General features: G+C 41.6%; 1 protein-coding gene across 53 annotated transcripts in view; it reads right to left on the bottom strand.

Moving 5' to 3' along the window:
* Window positions 1-3243: 3243 nt before the first annotated feature.
* The window catches only part of Ssbp2 (single-stranded DNA binding protein 2), a 282626-nt gene continuing 266105 nt past the window's right edge, over window positions 3244-19764 (bottom strand). For 44 of the 53 annotated variants that reach the window (XM_087625643.1, XM_087625627.1, XM_087625660.1 and 41 more), the window contains 2 exons: window positions 17167-17265; window positions 8216-8796 (listed from right to left, as the gene is read on the bottom strand). In XM_087625643.1, coding sequence (XP_087481769.1) covers window positions 8767-8796; window positions 17167-17265 — 129 coding nt within the window. In that variant the 3' untranslated portion in view covers window positions 8216-8766. 53 annotated transcript variants of the gene reach the window in all.

The raw sequence follows: 19764 nt of genomic DNA, 5'->3' as shown, positions 1-19764 counted from the left end.
CCCAAAGTAGGTTTTCCCACATCTTTATCTCATAATTAAGTCTGAAGGAAGTTTAGTGTACTCTTTTTAGCAGAATTATGGAGAGTAAAAATCTGTAGACAATTGTTAGTGACCATCTTGAACTTTAGGCAAATTCTGCAGATGTAAGTAATTATCATCCTTTAAACAAATGTGGGAGTGAAAATTCAACTTGTGAAGTAAAGTGGAGTTCAGGTGCTGGAATTCATGAATCCCCACGCATCTCCATTTTCTCTTGGTAGAGCCTTGTTAGTGGGTTTTAAAGTTTTCCTTCAGTGCCTTCTTTCCCAACCTTGTTTCCTTCAAGGCTTTTCTTCTGGATACAGGTTTGAAGTGTTTTAGTTGCTGCTGATTGTGTTTGAAAAGTTTAAACCATGAAGCTTGGGACCATAGTACACCTCGCCATGGAGAAAGCAATAGCAGCAGTTTTCCTGTTCGGCAGGAAAAGCATCATCCAGGAAGGCTGGGTGCAGGCAGTCTCATGTCTGTCCCAGTGTCCTACTCAGGTGCAAGAACAACTGCTTCTGCTACTCAACAGGGAAAGATTGGACTTAATCTCTGGTCTGCTCAGAACTCTTCTTCAGCTGGAGAAGCTCCATCTCTTCCAGAGCTGTCTATTCACAAGGGGCAAGCAGAAGGTCAAGTTTGGGCCCAGTGTCAAGAACTCAGCTCATAGGAAAGTTGTTAAGAGACAATGCTGCCAAGTAAACCACAACTTTATGTACTTTGAGAAGTTGAAATGCACACGGAAAGCCTTTTAGAACATAGACATTTATAATCTGATTTCAGGTTTTCTGAAGTGCCTCCTGCCTGATCAAAACAGCACCAGTATTTGCAGTTACACAAAGGGGAGACAATGACATTCCTTTTTGGCAAAGGCACAGTTCAACAATTGTCATACACAGACACGCCATGCAAATCTCTCTAGAATGCACAACCGTAGCAGGAAGTACACTTCTCCACGAGGTTTAAGGTAACCTGGAAAGAGATGGAATGAAAGACAGTTCCTGTTCTACCCAGACCACTTCCCCTGCAGGCTGATTAAACAGACTCCGTCTAGAAACACTCATGGCCGCAGGGTCTCAGAAGCCCAGACTGTGAACATTTCAGTTTACACTGAGCTTCAGCTGGACCAAGAAATCCTGCAAGTAAACATCCTTCTGCACAGGGACTTATGGAAAGACTTATTTAAAATAGTTCTGTAAAATTTATTGGATTTTAAACTTTAAAGACTCAGTATTGAGAACTTTGTTACAATCTGGCTTTACAGAGATAGTTATCTTAGAAATCCTGGTGGTGGATTTAACAATCTATCTTTGGTACAGAAACACCAATTTTGGTTGGCTTGTTTGGTCCACAAGTGTTTAATAACTGTTACACATAAGTTTGCATTTCCACATTAATTTGGCCAATGCTTTCATTTGCACTGACTGCTCTTATATACAACTAACGTGTTATCTGTTTAGTATTATCTTTCCCCCACAAATTTATGTTTAGCTCTCCAAGAGTTTATTGACTGAAGAACTGTGTGTAGACAAGTGCTCTAAATGAAAACGAAGTAGGTGGTTTAGACCTGACTGGCAAATGCCTGTCGTAACAGCAGGTTGAGTTCTCAAAGCCAACGTCACTCCCAATGCTTGACACATGTGTTCTGTTAAAACAATCTTGAGAGCTTTAAGTTATGTATGCAGTGTCCTTAGTCCTCAGTGAATAATGGCTAACAAGATGGTGAGAACAATGAACAAAAAGGTATAGTGCATACATTTGACTCTTTAATTCATAAGTCAATCTCCTGAAAATATATGTATGCACACATACAACATATATACACACATATGTATAAATCAATGACGCCTGGCTGTTTATGGTACTGATGCTAGTCCTATAATGTATGGGAATACCTTTATTGAAGGATGCTTAAAAGTAAGCTTTCATGTCTTATTACACATTGAGTTCCATCCATATTCTCAGAAAAAGTTGTGGCTGCAAATGCATGTGTTTGGGGTGAAATTGTGAGGCTGCTCTTTTCCAGAGTCACAGCTACTGCCAAGCAGAGGCCCCTCCAGAAAGGTTTTAGGGAAGATCTGCAAATTGCATTCTTATGCATATTGTCTTCTGACTACAGAGCATTCTAAAAAGCTGTAATATACTCTTATTGAACTGTGCTGGAAATAAAACTTGTAGAATGTAATAGTTGTCCCGTTTTTGATGTAAAGAGGTTTTCTTTTCCCTTCACCTTAAGTATATATTAAACCATGGGAAAACACAACACCTGATGCAGATGCTCTAGGACCAGGGGTGTACATGTGCATGTCTGCCTCTGCGTTATGTTGGCTGTGACCTGTCTGGGCAAGGATTACTCTGACCCTATACAATGCTTCTGCTGTTAGCAACCATCTGCAGACAATCAGAAACAGTTTAAATCACAAACTCCAGGTCAGTTCTTGCCTCCCTGACTTCCACCTGTTTTGAACTCAAGAACCTGTCAGTTGCTTTCTGTCTACCCTTCAGACTCCAGACCCTTTGGAGTTTAAAAAAGTCAGCAGACAAGCTTCACGGGGAAAGCTTGGTTCACCCGTCTGGTCAGTGAGGGCCACACTTCTTTCTCTAGCATGTATGAGTGTGCTGCATCGTCAGGCTGAGACATCCCATCTATATCAAAGCCACAGCCAATGAGGTGCACTGGTGTTGAGCGCATTACCTATAGGTGGGGTTCTGCATTTCCACTGCTTTCCAGGGACAGATTCTCAACACAATTAGGAGTCGCCTTCTCCTTCTCAGTAGAAGGGACCGACTTTACCACCTTTCAGGTAGATGTTAACGGCAAACTGAAGTGACCATCTGCACTGGGCACCGTCGAGATCAAAGTACTACTGCATGGTTCCTCTGAACAAACGCCTCTGTTCTGACACTGTGCGTATTCTACTTGAAATAAAATACAGAAACCTCACTCCTTAAGAGCTATCCACTTGGTAACAATATTTGGAGGCAAGGTTGTTATCTGACCATACGGAACCAGCCACTCTCAGGTGCATGTAAATCCTTCACCTCTCCAGATTCCTGATCTCTATCTTGGGTAGAATGCCCAATTTACTTCAGTGCACACTTGTTTACGTTACAGTCCGACTTCTCACTCAGGAAACACTGTGCTGTCTCCGTGCAAACAATTTCCTCTACTTTTCCAATAAGTACTGAAGTAAAGGATAGAAATAAAAAGGTAGAAACTGTAAATCAAAAGCTGCAATTTTATCAATTAAATATGAAGACGTGCCAACTTACGGGGCATTTATGTACATCTTTATGGTGACTTTTTGCATTACACAAACAGCTCAAGTACTTTTACAAAAACATTAAGTGATAAATTCACTTGAGAATAACAATGTACATGTGCACAAAGATATATACACACAAGTGCTACGTTGACAAGTGTGTGGGTTACCTGGTGCCCGTTCCTGAACGGAGAGTCGTAATTACCGAGTCATCCCAGACTTCAATTATATTTATACACAGATTGTGCATTTATAAAAACCTTACAAATAACTCTATTTTCCAGGAAGACATTGTAACAATTTAACACGTGTAGTAAGAAAACATTTTAAATTCTTAAAATCACAATTAGATAAACAATTCAATAATCATATGGCTACCATGAATAAAGAATTCTATGTATAAGGACTTCTCAATCTTTACATCTGAAACAGTAACATGTCCTTCCAAGCATTTGCCTAACGGAGAGTTTATAGCTGTCTTAATGCAAGGAAAGTAAGTATTTTTGAAGTTTGATCTAAATCCACACACAAACTTCAATCAGTACTTTGTCAAGAAAATCTCTAAAGTATTGTGAAGAATTTAGATCTCCGCTCAAATCATGTAAGATGGGCAGATGATCTGAGGTGTTGTTTCCAAACAGATGGTTGACTACATTTAACCAACACTGTTCCAGAGACACAGCATACTATGCAGACTGTATAGACTCCTATCAAAGACCCAGACCTCACCCTCAGGTCACATACTGGGACCGCTGTCACGGAGGAGAAAGTGAAATGCAGTAACTGAGAACAAATATTTATATATTTTTCTCAAGGACTATTAACACTTACCTTTGCCATGGTAACAGCCCATCTTGCTTTAGAAATAAAACACTAAGTATTTTAGAAGCAGATCATAAGATTCCAGTGACTGGGACAGTCAAAGTGAAGCAAACATTTATCCTACCAATACCTAGGAAACGTATACATGAGAAGGCCCAGTCCCACATTAAATGCTGTAACATTTATATATTTCATTTTTCTACTGTATTTCATTTTAAAATGCAAAATATTCACATTTAAACTTCATACAGAAATGATTCTCTTACTTAAGAAAACAAATTCTGTAAGTTACCAAGGGAAACTCAACAGAGGAAACCCTTGGGACTCAGTCAGCTGAATCTCTCTCTTCATAATAGAGTCTAGAGAAGTCACTGAAAGTCTCAGGTGTGTGTTAATCATTACGTCATCCTAACTGAATTATGGTTCATGGGTGAAGTTAACGGTTTAGATGATGTCAATTCAACTTCTTATACTGTAATTACTGCATGATTTCTGACACGCTTAGTATGATGTCCAATGCTGAGAAGCTAAATCTGGGCCTGGGACACTACTCCTGCTGATATATTGTCCAATATACAGAATCGTGGTGTTCTCCTCTCTTGCCATCCCAAATAACTTCTATCAGATATATTACCACTGAAATAAAATGTCAAAAGAAAAAGATGTTTACTATCTATCAACAGTGCTATATAAAATAATACGATCTCAGTAGAAGTGGGGTTTATGAGCAAAATTTATGTTGCCATCCCCCAACACATGCACACAGGTATACACAAATGTCGTATGCAGAACTGAGGTGGTATTAACAAATTTGCCACTCTTACTTTTCCCGTGTTTCTGGGCATCTTTCTCAGACCAGGGGAGACTGTTACAGATGCTTAAAACTGGAAACATTGTTTTAAGCAAGCATGGGCTTTTGGTTCTCATGTCAGAGAAATGTAATACACCAAGAAGGGAAAACTACAAAAGACTAATTGGCATTTGTTAAAATGCGTGACTATTGTCTGAACACACCAATCTCCCCTCTCTACACCACATATTCGTGAGCTACTTGCCTCTGTTAATGTCTCAAGCAAAGGAGAAAGAACTACAGCACACGAAACACAACAGGGAACAGTGTCAAGAGAACATTCAGATGTCGCGTGGCTGTGATCTGTAATACTGCTTGTGATGAACAGTAATAATCAAGGAATGAAAACTGAAAACGTTTTCCTCAGGAAAACTACCACCAGTACTATATACACTGTGCAGAGACGACAGCTGTGAGGCTGAGAAGGGAGAGCTGTTCAACCCTTGCATCTTGTCTCCTGGGATGGAAGGCAAGCATGGAGAAGCCGTAAGCTAACCCAGGTCTGATATACTGAGAACTGTGCACAGTCCCTGCCGAGGGCACAGCCCCAGGCTGCCGAGGGCACAGCCCCAGGCTGCCGAGGGCACAGCCCCACAATGTGGAGAATGATGTAGACAGCTGTGGGGCTACTCACATGCCAACGTGAACTTACTCCACCTGCTGTCTTCAAAGCTCAAGACTGTTTACCTGAATGGTCCTTTCAAATGCAACCGAGTTCCGGTGCCTTACAGAACATGAAAAGAGAGGTGGAACAAATTTTCTCTATTTAATTTCTGTAGGGACAGGTGTGTCTGAGTGCTTTCCTCGGCTGAAGGGGAACAGAATTTTTCTCTAAATTTCTGTAGGGACAGGTGTGTCTGAGCGCTTTCCTTGGCTGAAGGGAGCAGAATTGATTTGTTAGTCTTTCGGCAATCGAGAAATCTTAACCTCAGATTTTTAGCCGTGAAATTCCTGTTCACTAGCAATTGAACCCAAACTGGAATATTTTCAAAGGAGCACTAATTTTCCCATTAAGTTTGTGGTTTTACGAGATCAGTGTACCCAAAAGCCTTTTTTTTAAAACACAGGGCATCTTCGCAGTAAGACAGTCAGATGGTTAAGAACCACACAGAACTTAGACTGACTTGAGCTTTCAAACATTAGTGCGTTAGGGAGGGCAGGAAGAGGAACAGGATTCATGCTCACAATGATTGCCCAATCTCAGATTTGATGGGTGCATGCCATGTCCAATATATGTGAGTATTGCTGATTTCATCATTATGTGCTGAAATATGCAAAAAAAAAAAACCCAAAAAAACCCCCAAAACCTCTGGCAAGCAGCATATACATCAAGACAGCATGAATGTGTCAGTCCTGGTAGAATGCTTAAGAAAATGTTGGCTTTTCTTACCAGGAACACAATAAGTGTTAAATAATTAAGATCTACATAAAAATCAATGTAGTTTTAGTGTTTACCCTTTGGGTAACAAAGTTATCTGGCTAAAGAAATTAAGCATTCTTGTATTTTCTAGTTTGTGAATGCAGTTTTATCTTAAAAATAATTTTTACGGTTTTAATGAATTTACAAATTGGGACCAGGTATTTTTAAAACTGAGTTCCAAGAAAGTAAGGAAATGAAAACAAAAACAAAACCATCTTACTTCTTAAGAAACAAAACAGGTTAGAAGTAGCACACGCTGCTTATATCATTATTAACACGCCATTTATGTCATTTATATTCTAGAACTATTCCCAAAGAAGGGCATGCAAAATTAGTTCCATGATTTTTGTGTGTAAGAGGAATCATTTGCTTCCCTTCTCAGAACACAAATGACAGAAAGGAAAGGTTGGTCGTGATGGAGAGCAGAGTGAGCAGAAGTCCAGCACCCTAAGACCGAGATTACTGAAAACAGTTTAACTCTGGTAAACTGTGGTTTATGGTCGTATAGAGAGTGAAAGCTGCCACTGATACCTGTGGTTCAGGTGAATGCATGAAGCGTCATCCTCAGATTAGCTCCACCTGAGGGTAAAGACTTCCTGTGCCAACTGCCTGAGACAGGTTCCTGTAGTCTGCTGGTACAAGGCTGCTCTCTGGTGCAGTTGTAGGCCAACGCTGTGCTATAAACTATGACTCATAAGTGTCACCTAGATCTGCAGGGTAAGTTAATTCTTTATCCTCCATGCTCCCAGCATCCCTGTAATGCCCAGCCAAAACTGTCCATTTTCAGGAAGAATGAATCAATGTGGATTTGAAAGAAATTGATCATCTAGAACCACGTGCAGGCAAACAGTGTCAACATTTATAGCCCCAAAGGAAAGGGAGGTGTCCTCTCCCGTCAGACTGGGCAGTACTCGCTAGCAGGGTGGAGATCAGTGGACATTTGTACCTCAGCTAGACCAGCAAGGATCATAGAGGTCTCTCTTAGAGTATAAAATAAACTCTCTATGCTTTTCTTATGGGGATTTAGTGTTTGGGTACAGGATTAAATGTAATCCCACAGATGAGGGAAATGCCATGCAGCAGGGCGCTTTTGTAAGGAAGATAATTAAAAACTGTCTCTTTACTGCCTTCCAAACTGTCCGACACACAATGGAGATCTAGCCAGCTGCAGTCAACACAAGTTATACAGATAATCTGCCTCCCAGTGCAAGTCCTCTGACCCCAAAACAGAGTGGACAGGGCACGTACACTGCCAACTGAGAGCAGGGACATCAGTTCTGCTCCAGCAGGCAAGCTACTAGGTGAGAAAACCAGAAACGCTGCAACCCTCCAGTGTTCTCATTCTCTGCTCTCTGCCCTGAAAGCCTCAACCATGTCAGTGTGTCTGTCTGTTTTCAAGTGTCTGGAAATGATCATAGGAAATCTGAATAAAAATACAGTACCATTCCTCACTGTATATTATTAAAATTTTACTTCTAGATCCCTGGGAGAAGCTGAAACTCAAACAAGTGGTTTTGCTATCACTTTTGGATTTTATTGTGTTTAAGAATGTGTGCTAAAAGTATGGTAACCTGTGTCACTTTATTGCTACAGTGTAGGTAACTTGAATTAGCTAATCATTTCTGCATCATTAAGACAAACAAATCAAGAAGGAACTCAGTTTAAACAGTTACTGCAGAAATGTACTGCGTGAGGCCCTGCATTTTCCTTACATACAAAGCAGCACACTACTCTGCACAGAAGGGAACAGAACGCTTGGTTGGACATGAGGACGAAGACACTGTCTCTACTCGGTACACTCTGGGTTCACAGGCAACTTGCTTCAGACACAGTGAATGAAAGCTCTCAAATAAGCAATTTTATTCCTATCCATGATTGCAGACATTTACAAAACCATAACATCTGAGTTCACCTTAAAAAATAACTTATATAAAGCAGTGATGTACACAGCACAAAATAGTTCAGGAAGGGCAGGAGCAACCTTTAATAATTAAAATGTAAACGTGAAAAAAAAAAGGATGGAATAAAAGTCCCTACTTACTTCTACTTAAGATGTCATGTGATAATATCTTACAATGTCCTGTGGGTCAATGCACGTATGCATATATGTGCATACAGATCTGCACATACGATGCATTCTCTTCCCCACACACACACAGATAATCACCGCAGTTCAGTTGGGGCAGCTAATGGGCAGCTCCGTACAGTTGCTTGAATCACGTGTGGACCCGCTTTCTTCTCAAAATAGGGGAGAGAGCAGGAACTAAAAGGTGGTCTGGTTGTCTGAGATTCCGTTGTCTAACTGTACACGATGAGTAGTTTTCTTCCGTAGTAGTTTTGTGATGGGCTGACTCACGATGGTTTTCATGAGGGGACGCGGTAATGGATCACACACTCATGGTCATGCTGGGCGAGTACTGCAAGGACAGAGAAGCCAGTGCTTAAAAGTGATGCCAGTATGGGTCTCCTTGGTACAGAGGCCAAGTGATGAGTGTTGGTTTCCACAGACATTTAAGTACACACTTTTAACCTCAGGAAAATAAGGAACCGTAACGAGCTAGTGTATATGGCTTTACTTAATTTAAAATTTTATATTATTTCCTCTACAAAGCCTAATTAATCATTTCCCAGGACCTACCTAGATTATTATCCAGTCCTCAGACTCTCCTTCCAAGGGGTTTGAAGACAGTTGTAACAATCTGGGCAACTTAAGTTCAAGGATGCATCACAGTGAAGAAGTCTGAGGCCTAGCCTTTGCTAAAAAATAGCCAAGTGAGTGGGGGACTTCCCTGAACTCTCCTTTAGTTTGTTCCCTTTTATAACAGCCTTTCTGACAATATCAAGTCTGGGGAGGACTCAATATAAAATCCTTCAACTATGTACACGATTCAACACACAGAAAGTGCTCAGTGAACAGTCATGTAAGGAGGTCTGAGCAGCTCTGCTGAGTCTGTGAAAACACCAGATGCTCTGATGTGTTAACACAGAAGCTACACATGCGCGCGCGCGCGCGCGCACACACACACACACACACATACACACACACACACACACACACACACACGGCGGCCAGGACTCCAGCATCAGTCTAGTGCACACAACTCAGCCTAACAATATGATGCAGTTGACAAGTCACTTGGCTGAGGCCGACCCTGAGCACAGCACAGCTCTAGATCATCTAAATAGAGATGACGCCTCTTGCAAATGCTAACAGTCTCCAAATGAAAATGGCTTCTAGATCAAAGTAAACACATGGACCCTGCAATATTTTAGTTTGATGGAAAGCCTGCAAAAAGCACTTCCAAGGATTTAATGTTATATAATGATAATGTCTCAGGATGAGAGACGGGTACAGTCCAAAGGTCGGGCTCCACACTGGGGAATCCAATAGAGACCTGTGGCTAAGTGGTCAGTGGGACATAACCTTTTAGAACGTTGGTAGAAAGGGGAAAGCGGACGATCCCAGGAGGCTGGGAGGGACGAGGGCACAGGCCAAGGTTCAGAGGAGCTGCAGTACGAGGAGCTCCCCGTGAGCGCACTGAGAGGGCCCGGCTGGCCCTCTAAACCAAATGCACTGTTCGCAGGGATTGCAGAGAATGCCATGGGGGAGGGGGTGAGGCTAGAAAAGGGTGGCTGGGTCACAGGGGTGCTGCTTAGTCTTTAACACTGGCTATACCAAGGAGAATCTGTTTGTCAGTGAATAGCCTTGAGCTGTTTTAGAAGAAGGAAGCTAAGTTAGGTGGTTTACCTGACTCCTGTGTTGGACAGTAGGGAGCACTGGGCAGGAAGAAGAAAGGGCAGAGGGAAATGATGTAACTGTATTATAATCTCAGAGAATAAAAATGCATTCAACTCAGAAAAACAAGGCAGGATGAAAAAACCAACTCAAAATAAGAGCACCACCCATCATACATAAGGGGTTCCCTGGCTGGAGTGTGTGCACCCAACTCCACGGCAGTGCGACAAGGCTTCACGTCACCGGTGACTTCAGCACCCGACTCTATGGCAGGGTGACGAGGCTTCACGTCACCAGTGACTTCAGCTGCAACTTCTTACTCGCAGCCTTGGACTAAACATCAGTCACACACTAGAACTATATACAGTTACATATAAAGTACAGAATACAGTGATATTCAGAGACAAGAACAAGCAGGAAGAAAAGATGATGGGGCTGGAGAGATGGCTCAGTGGTTAAGAGCACTGACTGCTCTTCCAGAGGTCCTGAGTTCAATTCCCAGCAACCACATGGTGGCTCACAACCATCTGTAATGGGATCTGATGCCCTCCTCTGGTGTGTCTGAGGACAGCGACAGTGTGCTTATAAAAAATAAATAAATACATACATGCATACATACATCATTTAAAAAAAAGAAAAGATGAGGGTGCGCCTCTACAGCAAAGTAGGCAGAGACATTTGCCATGCTTCCCACAGCCCTGAAGCTGATCTGAGGACAGGGACAGGCGTGTGTGGTCCGGCTGGGCCTGTGCTGATAGAACTCTACTCCATCCTGGCCAGCACATCAGGTGCCAAGTATGTGGCTTCTAAGTTCTTGAAACGGAGACTGGAAGTTGTGAAGTAAAGTTCCATGTGTTTAGTGTTGCTAGATCACTGGCATTATTTCAGAATAAATGGCTTGCAGAGTGGTGCTGTGTCAATGACTGAAGCCGGGAGGTAGGATGGCTTCCTGCAGAGCCCCACAGGAAATGCTCCTGGGCTAAACTGCAGACAACCTGACTGTGCAGTCTGGGCAATTTGGATTTTCTGCATTCTAGAGTCCTTTCTTCCTAAGTATCATTCCAGCTCACTCATATATCACATGATGTTAGGGAAAACTGGAAGATCCTTTTCATTCTAAGATATGTTACCTAATGATACACACATTCTTACTCTGTTGTCAGGTGTTTTCTAGCTGCATGAGTCTTTGTTAAAATGAATAAAATATATAAAAATGAATTTTATATAAAATGTCTTGAGAAAACTTACAGGAAAGAAAAACATTGTTGATATATCAGGAAGTTAGAAGAAGTCACTTTGCCTATGAAAGAAACTGAAGGAAAAATATTAGGTGTAGAGAAACCGAGGGTCAGGAACCAGCTCCGAGAAATAAAACGCAGAGTTTACTAGAACCTAGTTAGGTAGATGTACTGAGTGGCACGCACAACTGCAGAGCGACAGGCACTGTCTCTGGCACAGACTGACGGGAGGCACTCCTGCCGGGGCATCCCTGGCCATGTCTCATGTTCCTGTAAGGCTGGAGATTGCTCACTGCCAGTTTCTGTTACTGAAACAGTTTTAAGAAAATGAAATGGAAGGGAATTATAAATTCTAGGAAAGCTCCCAGAATGGCAGCAAAAAGGAGTGTTTCCAGGAATCACCATCTTCCGAGTACTGACGACGTGGTTCACATTTTCCCAGAAGAGAGGGATGAGTGCTGAATGGCTGCCACAGTGAGAGACAGTCTCCTGGTGTATGGTGTGGACTCACGTTAGTGTGTGCGCTGTGCTGCACTGATACACAGTGACACACTGTATGGTTTGTACTACAGTGCTGTGAAGTCAGGTCCTACTGTCTGGAACTATGCAGTTAGTCTGGCTCTCCTAGGTGGGTAAAATGGTCCCTGTAGTTATTGACAGCACTCTGTGTTGAAAAAAAGTAGAACTGAAGCTATTATTTTAAACATATACCTATTTTATCTGTTTCTTAAAGTATACTTTGAGATAGCAGGTCCTAACATGAACGTGTAGAGTCTTTTCCTTCTTATCACCTAATTAATGTTCTACGAAATCCGTTAGACATAGTCGTTAAATTTGCTGGAAGAATACTTTAGATCACACCACTTTCTAAATCTTGGTTTCTATAAATATTTTTTTTCTTAATGAGAAATAAGGAGTAGTTGCACTCCTCTGAATACAACATGAAGTAACTTAATGTTTCTGTGACCACTTAAAGTTTCCTAAGAGTAGCAGCAGTGGACAGGGCACACAAGTTGGGAGGTCTGTCAGTCAGCATGTCACTGTTGAATATTGTGGTCCTAACAGCACACCTGCTAATCTGATAATAGACTAAGGTCATAGGAAAACATTCTTCAAATTAATCCAACTGCTTTCATGTCTTTTGAGCTGTTTTTGTTTCTGTACCATGTAAAGCAAGTATTTACAGCATGTGAACACTAGGGGGCAGCTTTGTGTCTTGAATGAAGGAGTCTTGTTCATTTGACCCTGCCGATTGTGTTTGCAGTGCTAGCTTTGTGGATTTTGGCATGTTGTTTTGATGTAATTAAATCAAGTAGCATGTCGGGAGTGCGTGGGTTACTATCTAGTATACAGTGAGCACTGAACAGTTGTTTCCTCTGGCCTTTTGGTTTAACCTCTGGGGCAAGAGTAGCAGCCTCAAGCTGCTAAGCACACAAGCTCTACGCCTTAAAATCCAGACTGTGAACATTCAAACTGGGATCTTTGGGTTCACTATTTTCTCAGATACTGTACAAATAGAGTCACTGGAGAGACCTCATTCTACCATGTCCTTAAACCCTGTGCTTGTCAGCACAGAATTTTGTCTATCTTCCTCTCCATTCCCTTCTTGGTCTACTTTAAAATACATATTAAAAAAGTGTGGAGACATTCACATACAGGCAACACGAAGTGCAGTCAAGGAACTCCACAACAGAGCACATGGAACTGTCAGGGAAAAGTGGGGCTGGGGACAGCAAAGAATTGGAGGGGAGGGATTGGGGAGACAGATTTGATCTAACATATATACATGTATAAAATTCTTGTAAAAACCGTGGTAAATTAAAGCAAGCCACAGATAAATAACAAAGACACCAGCTGCAGTTAAGTGAACTCGCCTTACTAGACAGACCAGAGGACCAAGTAGCCAGCAGGATTGAGTACATGTGTTCTCTAGACTGTGTTAGCCATCAATCGCCCTTGTCCCAACCCACTGTGCTCAGTCTCCAACCATCAACCAGGAAGAGGAGGCAGTGTCTTTGGCTGTTATCAGCTCATTTCCCTTTTGGGAACTCTCCTGCTAGAGCAGGAAAGGGAAGGAGGAGCCATAGAAAGCCTTGTTTTCAACTCCGCCCTGTAGTTTGAAGCTCCTTCTGAGTTCAGGGCAGCCTGGCCAGGAGATGGGCCAGGAGATGAGAAAACCAGATGCTCTCAGCCCCTCCCACTCCAAGTGTCCATTCATCCAGCTGCTCTCAGCCCCTCCCACTCCAAGTGCCCATTCATCCAGCTGCTCTCAGCTCCTCCCACTCCAAGTGCCCATTCATCCAGCTGCTCTCAGCTCCTCCCACTCCAAGTGCCCATTCTTCCAGCTGTTCTCAGCCCCTCCCACTCCAAGTGTCCATTCATCCAGCTGCTCCCAGCTCCTCCCACTCCAAGTGTCCATTCTTCCAGCTGTTCTCAGCCCCTCCCACTCCAAGTGTCCATTCATCTAGCTGCTCTCAGCCCCTCCCACCCTAAGTGTTCAATCATGCAGGCAGCTGGCTCTTCTGCTGGGATTTAAGGGTGAAGTGGGTATTTACTTTCTGCTCTCTGCTTCTCTGCTCTCCTTGATGGGCTTTCTGCATTTGTGTCCCCTTTCTAAGGGCGAAAAACAGGAGTTCTGATGAATATGAAGGGGAGGGGAGGACGCCTCTTGTCCATGCACTTAGTTAAAGTCACGTGGAACTTTCAAAAGTTTACTTTTAATCCCTAATACCTCTTATCTTAGAAATATCCAATTTATGCCAACCCCAGCATTTATTTAAAAATATTTTAATTTAAAAAGTGATACAAGTTACTTATGCTACCATGTGATATTGTGATGCTATGTTGGAGAATGTTCAAACAGGGCTAACCACACCTATATCCTTAAATAATGCCATTTTTTTCGTAGTACAAACAATAAAGTTCTTCCTTTTGGCCTTTGTGAAAGACACGGTACGTCATCATCGTCTCTGCACTCTGCAGCTCCCTTCTTCATGTCTCTCCACAGCCCTGCCTTTCCTGATCCATCCCACTAGGCTCCAGCTTCTTGTAACTCACAGCTGCACCAACTGTGGATGTGACTTCAGGTGGGACCATGTACCCAAATGCAGGGGGGGGGGATTTAAGCAAGAGTAAAATTTGTTCTGAATACACAATAACCAAAAATAAATGCAAATTCAAAAGCAAAGGTGTCATGGATGCCAGCAGCTCTGGCAGCCCTCGCTCAGGCGGGTGCACTGGGAAGCTTCGGCTGTCACAGCAGCCCAGTGCAGGGTACGGTGTTGTGTATTTTGAACTGTTTTTGCCACATATACAAGTTTCACACAGTAACTTGATTATGGAAAACAAAAATATTTCCTCTAGTCATTCAAGTGTCAAATTAGTGTATGTTAGGATAGTAATTACCATGTGAGAATGTCTAATTTTAAAAATTTCTGCTTGAGTTGGTGACCTTAGGTTGCTAATAAAATGACTAAATGGACCTTTGTTTGGTTTTTGACAGACTTCCGACCATTTATGAGATGGTCCTAAGCATATACCAGCTTTTATCACATGTGTATGGGAAATACGTCTTTATGTTTCTGACTATAAAATACAAACCATTCAACTCTGACAAAGACAGCACTTGGGAGGCAAAGGCAGAAAGATTTCTTTGAGTTCAAGGCCAGCCTAGTCCAAATACAAGTTCCAGGCAAGTCAGAACTACACAAAGAACACGCAAATATTCATTCATTCATTCATTCATTCATTCATTCATTCATTCATTCATTCATCCCCCCATACACACACCACACACACATTCATTTTATTAGATATGGATGTTCTGTGGATTCCTTTGCTTCTTGGTTTCAACCTATAGTCTCCACTGGAAATGATGCTGACTCTGCATGTTGGCTATAAAAAAAAAAGAGGTTTTTTTTTTCTGCTCTCTAATTTGCTTTATTTATATGATTGATGAGGACAAGGAAGAAAGATAAAATTACATGTTTAATCAATTGTAAACATAAGTACACATCAAAGAACTGTTTTAAAATGCATTTCTTTATGTTTTATTACTAGTACGTGCTTGATTTGTGCATTTGTGTGTCTGTTTTACACCTACATCCCTAAGGCTGCAAGCGGAACATCTAAGGAGCCCATCATGACCAGCATCTGAGCGGATTCTGTGTGAGTGAGCCACTCGGTGCTGACTTTTTGTGCTTTTTATGTCTTTTAACACACTGTCCTCGAGTTTGGTCAGAGTTGTTAATGGAGTGGTATCCATTACATACATGCTCTATTTTTGATCCACAGTTTACTTCACCCCTTTGCTGCCAACAGTGTACTATAGAATGCATACATGTTAATCCAAGAGATGGTCCTATCTGTGAACATGTGTTACTAGACCTGTACTCCTGAGGACATACATGCTATCCTCCTCACTCTGGAATACTTTGTTTCTTAATCTAAAACTTTGCAAACAACACAGTAAGTGAACTGAATTGACTTGTATATACCTCATTAAATTACATTACTGCTGAAAGAATTAAACAAAAGGAGATAAATGTGTTTTATTAGATAAAATAAACATTGAAAATGACTGCCTTGTCCACATTCCTGAGGCAAACCAAAGATCAAGGTTCTAAAATAAATAACTGTTGTAATTTCATGTGTGGCCGAAAGTGTGTACTACCTCTTGATTTTTCCTGCTTACTCACTGGTGTCTAGGCTATCTCGTGTAATTTTATCTACCTTCCCTGCCCTCACCAATCATATAAATAAAGCAAATTAGAGAGCAGGAAAAAACACCTTTTTTTATAGCCTACATGCAGGGGCACATCATTTCCAGTGGAGACTATAGGTTGAAACCAAGAAGCAAAGGAATCCACGGAACATCCAGCCCTGGACTCCATGTTGGAGTCACTCTGCACTAAAGTAGGCCACTGTTAGGCATGGGTCAATCTCTGGTACAGGCTGAGTCAGGCAGCATGGTAGCAAGCAGGACCCGCGTGCCTTTTGTCATCTGACAGATCCATGGGTCCTATGCCGATAAAGCTCACTTGGGCTCTGCAACATGTTCTATAATCCAGCTCAGTGGTCCCAGCTCAGAGCAGCCCCTGAAATCCTTAACTAGCCCTTTTCAACCCCCTACCCACATCCTCACTCCCCCAAATTCTGAGTTTTGAGGGGCTCTAGGAAAGTTGAAAGAATTCCTTGAGTGTTTCTGGAGTGAAATCAAAGGTAAATGTTATTTCATTACATAGTAACTCCTGGAGAATAGCAGTATCTTGTTCTGTGTCCTCCAGTGTCTAGCATACTGCCCTGCCACATATAAATCATTATAAGCTGTTTGCCAAATAAACAAATGAAGTATGTAACTTCACGTTTGTCCTGTACACATCTATGGAGATAACCTAGAACCCTACAATAGCACTTTAAAAATGCCACAGGCTTTGGGCTCAGGCTGACAGACCACCAATGTGACCTTCACTTCATCAAAGTCACAACACATGTAGACTATTGTCATGTCTGTCTATGACAAAATCAAGAACAGATCTGACTTTGCAGTGCCCTCACATTTTGCTGGAAGGTAGGGCACATTAAAGAGGTAATGTGCTTTTCGTTTGATTCATGACAATGGATGGTCTCTACAAGAAAATCGGTATTATGGTGATTGCATAAAATTGCATTTGAAGATTCTTTTGACTTTTAGAAGATCTACATACTGAACACCCTCTAAACATCAATAACATGTATACATGTAACTGAACATGTGTTCTGATAGGAGAGCTCAAGACTACCTGTGCACAGTGACATGGTCAGGGGATACTTACACTTTCACTCTGAAAGGGATTTAGGAAATTGCCCCCCATTTCGCCATCATCCCTTGGAGTGCCCGGCTGGTTACTCAAGCTCATATTATTGGGAGAATTCTGTAAATAAGATTCAAAAGAGAAGTCACTGTAGAAGATCTTCATCTCCCTCGTGCACTGTAGAGTTTCAAACTCTGAACGGGCAGCAGCAGCAGCACCACTCTGAGGACAAAACGTGCTGCTGACCCGGCCTCTTCCTCACACTCTAGGTCACACTGTGGACCAGAACAAGTGGTAAAATTTTGCACATCAAAGTTTGAAAACAAGAAAAACCCTGAAATAATGGTGACTATTACTCCGAGAATCAATGTTTATTCAATTCCTCATCCTCAGTTTATAGGTTTTCAAGAACTTACGTAAAAACAAAGTCTCCTAGCAGGAGGCTGATGAGGAGAGCCTACTCGTGGATAAGGCACAGTGGATGATCACTCCCTTAGTAATTTTACTAATCCAACTTTGAAAGGTCATTGCTGTGATAGATATTTCCCTTTAATTCTCTGTGCATATTAGAGATTATTTTATGTGAGTCATAAGGAAGAAAGGAAGGTCATTCAGAAAGACAGACACCATAGGCCTGGAAAACTGTGTGCTTTCAGAAAGACAGCAGACTGCTGTCGATGCCCCTCACTACTAGTTTAGCAGGACAGTTCCCGTGCAGGGTCTCCAAGACAGAGCAGCTGCGATCAGCGGTCCTCACAGTTAGCGGGGCCTTTGGAAAGACCTGTTTAAGTTTGCTTGCCTTATCATTACAGTACGCTTTAAACTATGTATGATATGCCAATAGGAAATGCAGAATGACATTTACATCATGTTTATAGAGCCCTGTAATGGAGACTCAAGGAGTATTTCAAGTTATAATTAATCGAGTTTAAAAAATTCGGATCAAACACTTATTTTTAAATGAAAGAAAGATTTTTTTAAAGATTATTTTGCTCTGAACCATATGGCTTATATTTCTGTTTGGAATTAAAAAAATACTTAGAACATTTTTTGATTTACTACAGCAAGTTCTATCCAAACATTAGAGTTTTATGAATGAGTTCCTAAAATAACATTTGCTTTAACAATATGGCCAATCCGTAAGCAGAGGCAGGCAGACTGCTGGCATGAATGCAGCTCGTAACTTGTCTGACTGAGCCCCATGCAGGGAAGATCTCAGAGTGAGCTCTGGAGACCAGAGGAGCTCTATATGCTTCAGAACTAGACTTCCGCAGAGAATGAGAACGCCATCATTTCTTATAAGTTTTCCCTCTGAAAACGTTAGCTACCCACGAATAAAGAAAGGCAACTGTACTTTGAAGTAAACCCGACAACTTTATTTCCTTTAAAAATTTTTTAGATTCATTATTTTAGATTCATTAATTACTAGAACTGGTAATTAAATAGTAAACTGTGCTTTCCAGGAATGATATTGCTGACTGTGGTGGTCTGAGTGAGCATGTCCCATAGGCTCACAGATTTGAATACTAGGTTCCCAGGTGGTGGAAGGTTTGCTTACAGAGAATAAGGAGGTGTAGGCTTGTTGGAGGAGGCACACCACTGGGGTCCCAAATTAAACACCTCCTTCCATATGCTACCTTTTTGGTGGTGACTGTCACAGCCACTGAGGAGTAACTGAGATACTTACTCTGTGTGCAGACTTCCTCCTAGCACTCGGGTGACTTCGATCTCTGCTGTGTTTTTTCACACTTTTTTAATTCTAAAAGTTTAGTGAACTTTAAGCATGTTGGTTTTATTTTAATTAATCAGTTAATAATTAGTATTTTTGTGCTGGCACTTGAATCTACAGCCTTGCATATGCCAGGCAAATGCTCTACCCTAGATCCCAGGCACTGCTTTGTTATCTAGAGTTAAAAACATCAAGTCCAAGTTACTATTTCTACTTTCCATGCCATGTCTTCATAGCATGGAGGCTCAAACTCATGTTTTTGCTTCTGTTTTTAAGGTAGAGGATCTATAAGTAAGCTGAAAGGAATTTTAATCAAATACTACATAAGTGAAGTCAGTATCAGATCTTTAAACCCATTTGTTAAAAAGAAACTGAGCTGTTCAGAATCACACTGACTGGAGGAAAATGCAGGCAAAGGGTACCTGGCCTCTCAGACTGGAATTCCAAACCACTCAGGATCGGTGAGTGGACACATCATCTGGGGAGGGGAGCATGACAGAACTTAGGAAAAGACTGTTTTTAGCTGTTTTAATCATGTTGGTGACAGTTTTTATTTCAGAGTATTGGCACATTACTGTGTTATTTCTAATCTAAGATTCGACTTTAAAATATAATTCAGATTTTACTGATCCCTTAGCAAAGGGATTCTATTCATTTCCGCTTACCCTTTCTCTAGGTTTGGAAGAAATTCACATTGTATATGTAAAACGGGGTTAGATACAACCTCAAGGACTCCTCTCATTCTGCCTTTACTTGAGGTCTGGGGGCAGAAATCAGGTTTCTAGACTTGCACTCCAAGTGTCTTTACCTGTTGAGTCATTTTACTGGCCAGTCTTCAATTTTTATCTAACAATTTTTTAAAAAAATACTCCCTTAATTAGCAATTTATT

This window comes from Rattus norvegicus, chromosome 2 (assembly GCF_021556685.1).
Source record: "Rattus norvegicus strain SHRSP/BbbUtx chromosome 2, alternate assembly SHRSP_T2T, whole genome shotgun sequence".
In the NCBI taxonomy this organism is placed as follows: domain Eukaryota; kingdom Metazoa; phylum Chordata; class Mammalia; order Rodentia; family Muridae; genus Rattus; species Rattus norvegicus.
Note: the sequence above shows the minus strand (reverse complement) of the source record. Positions and strands in the feature narration are given on the sequence as shown.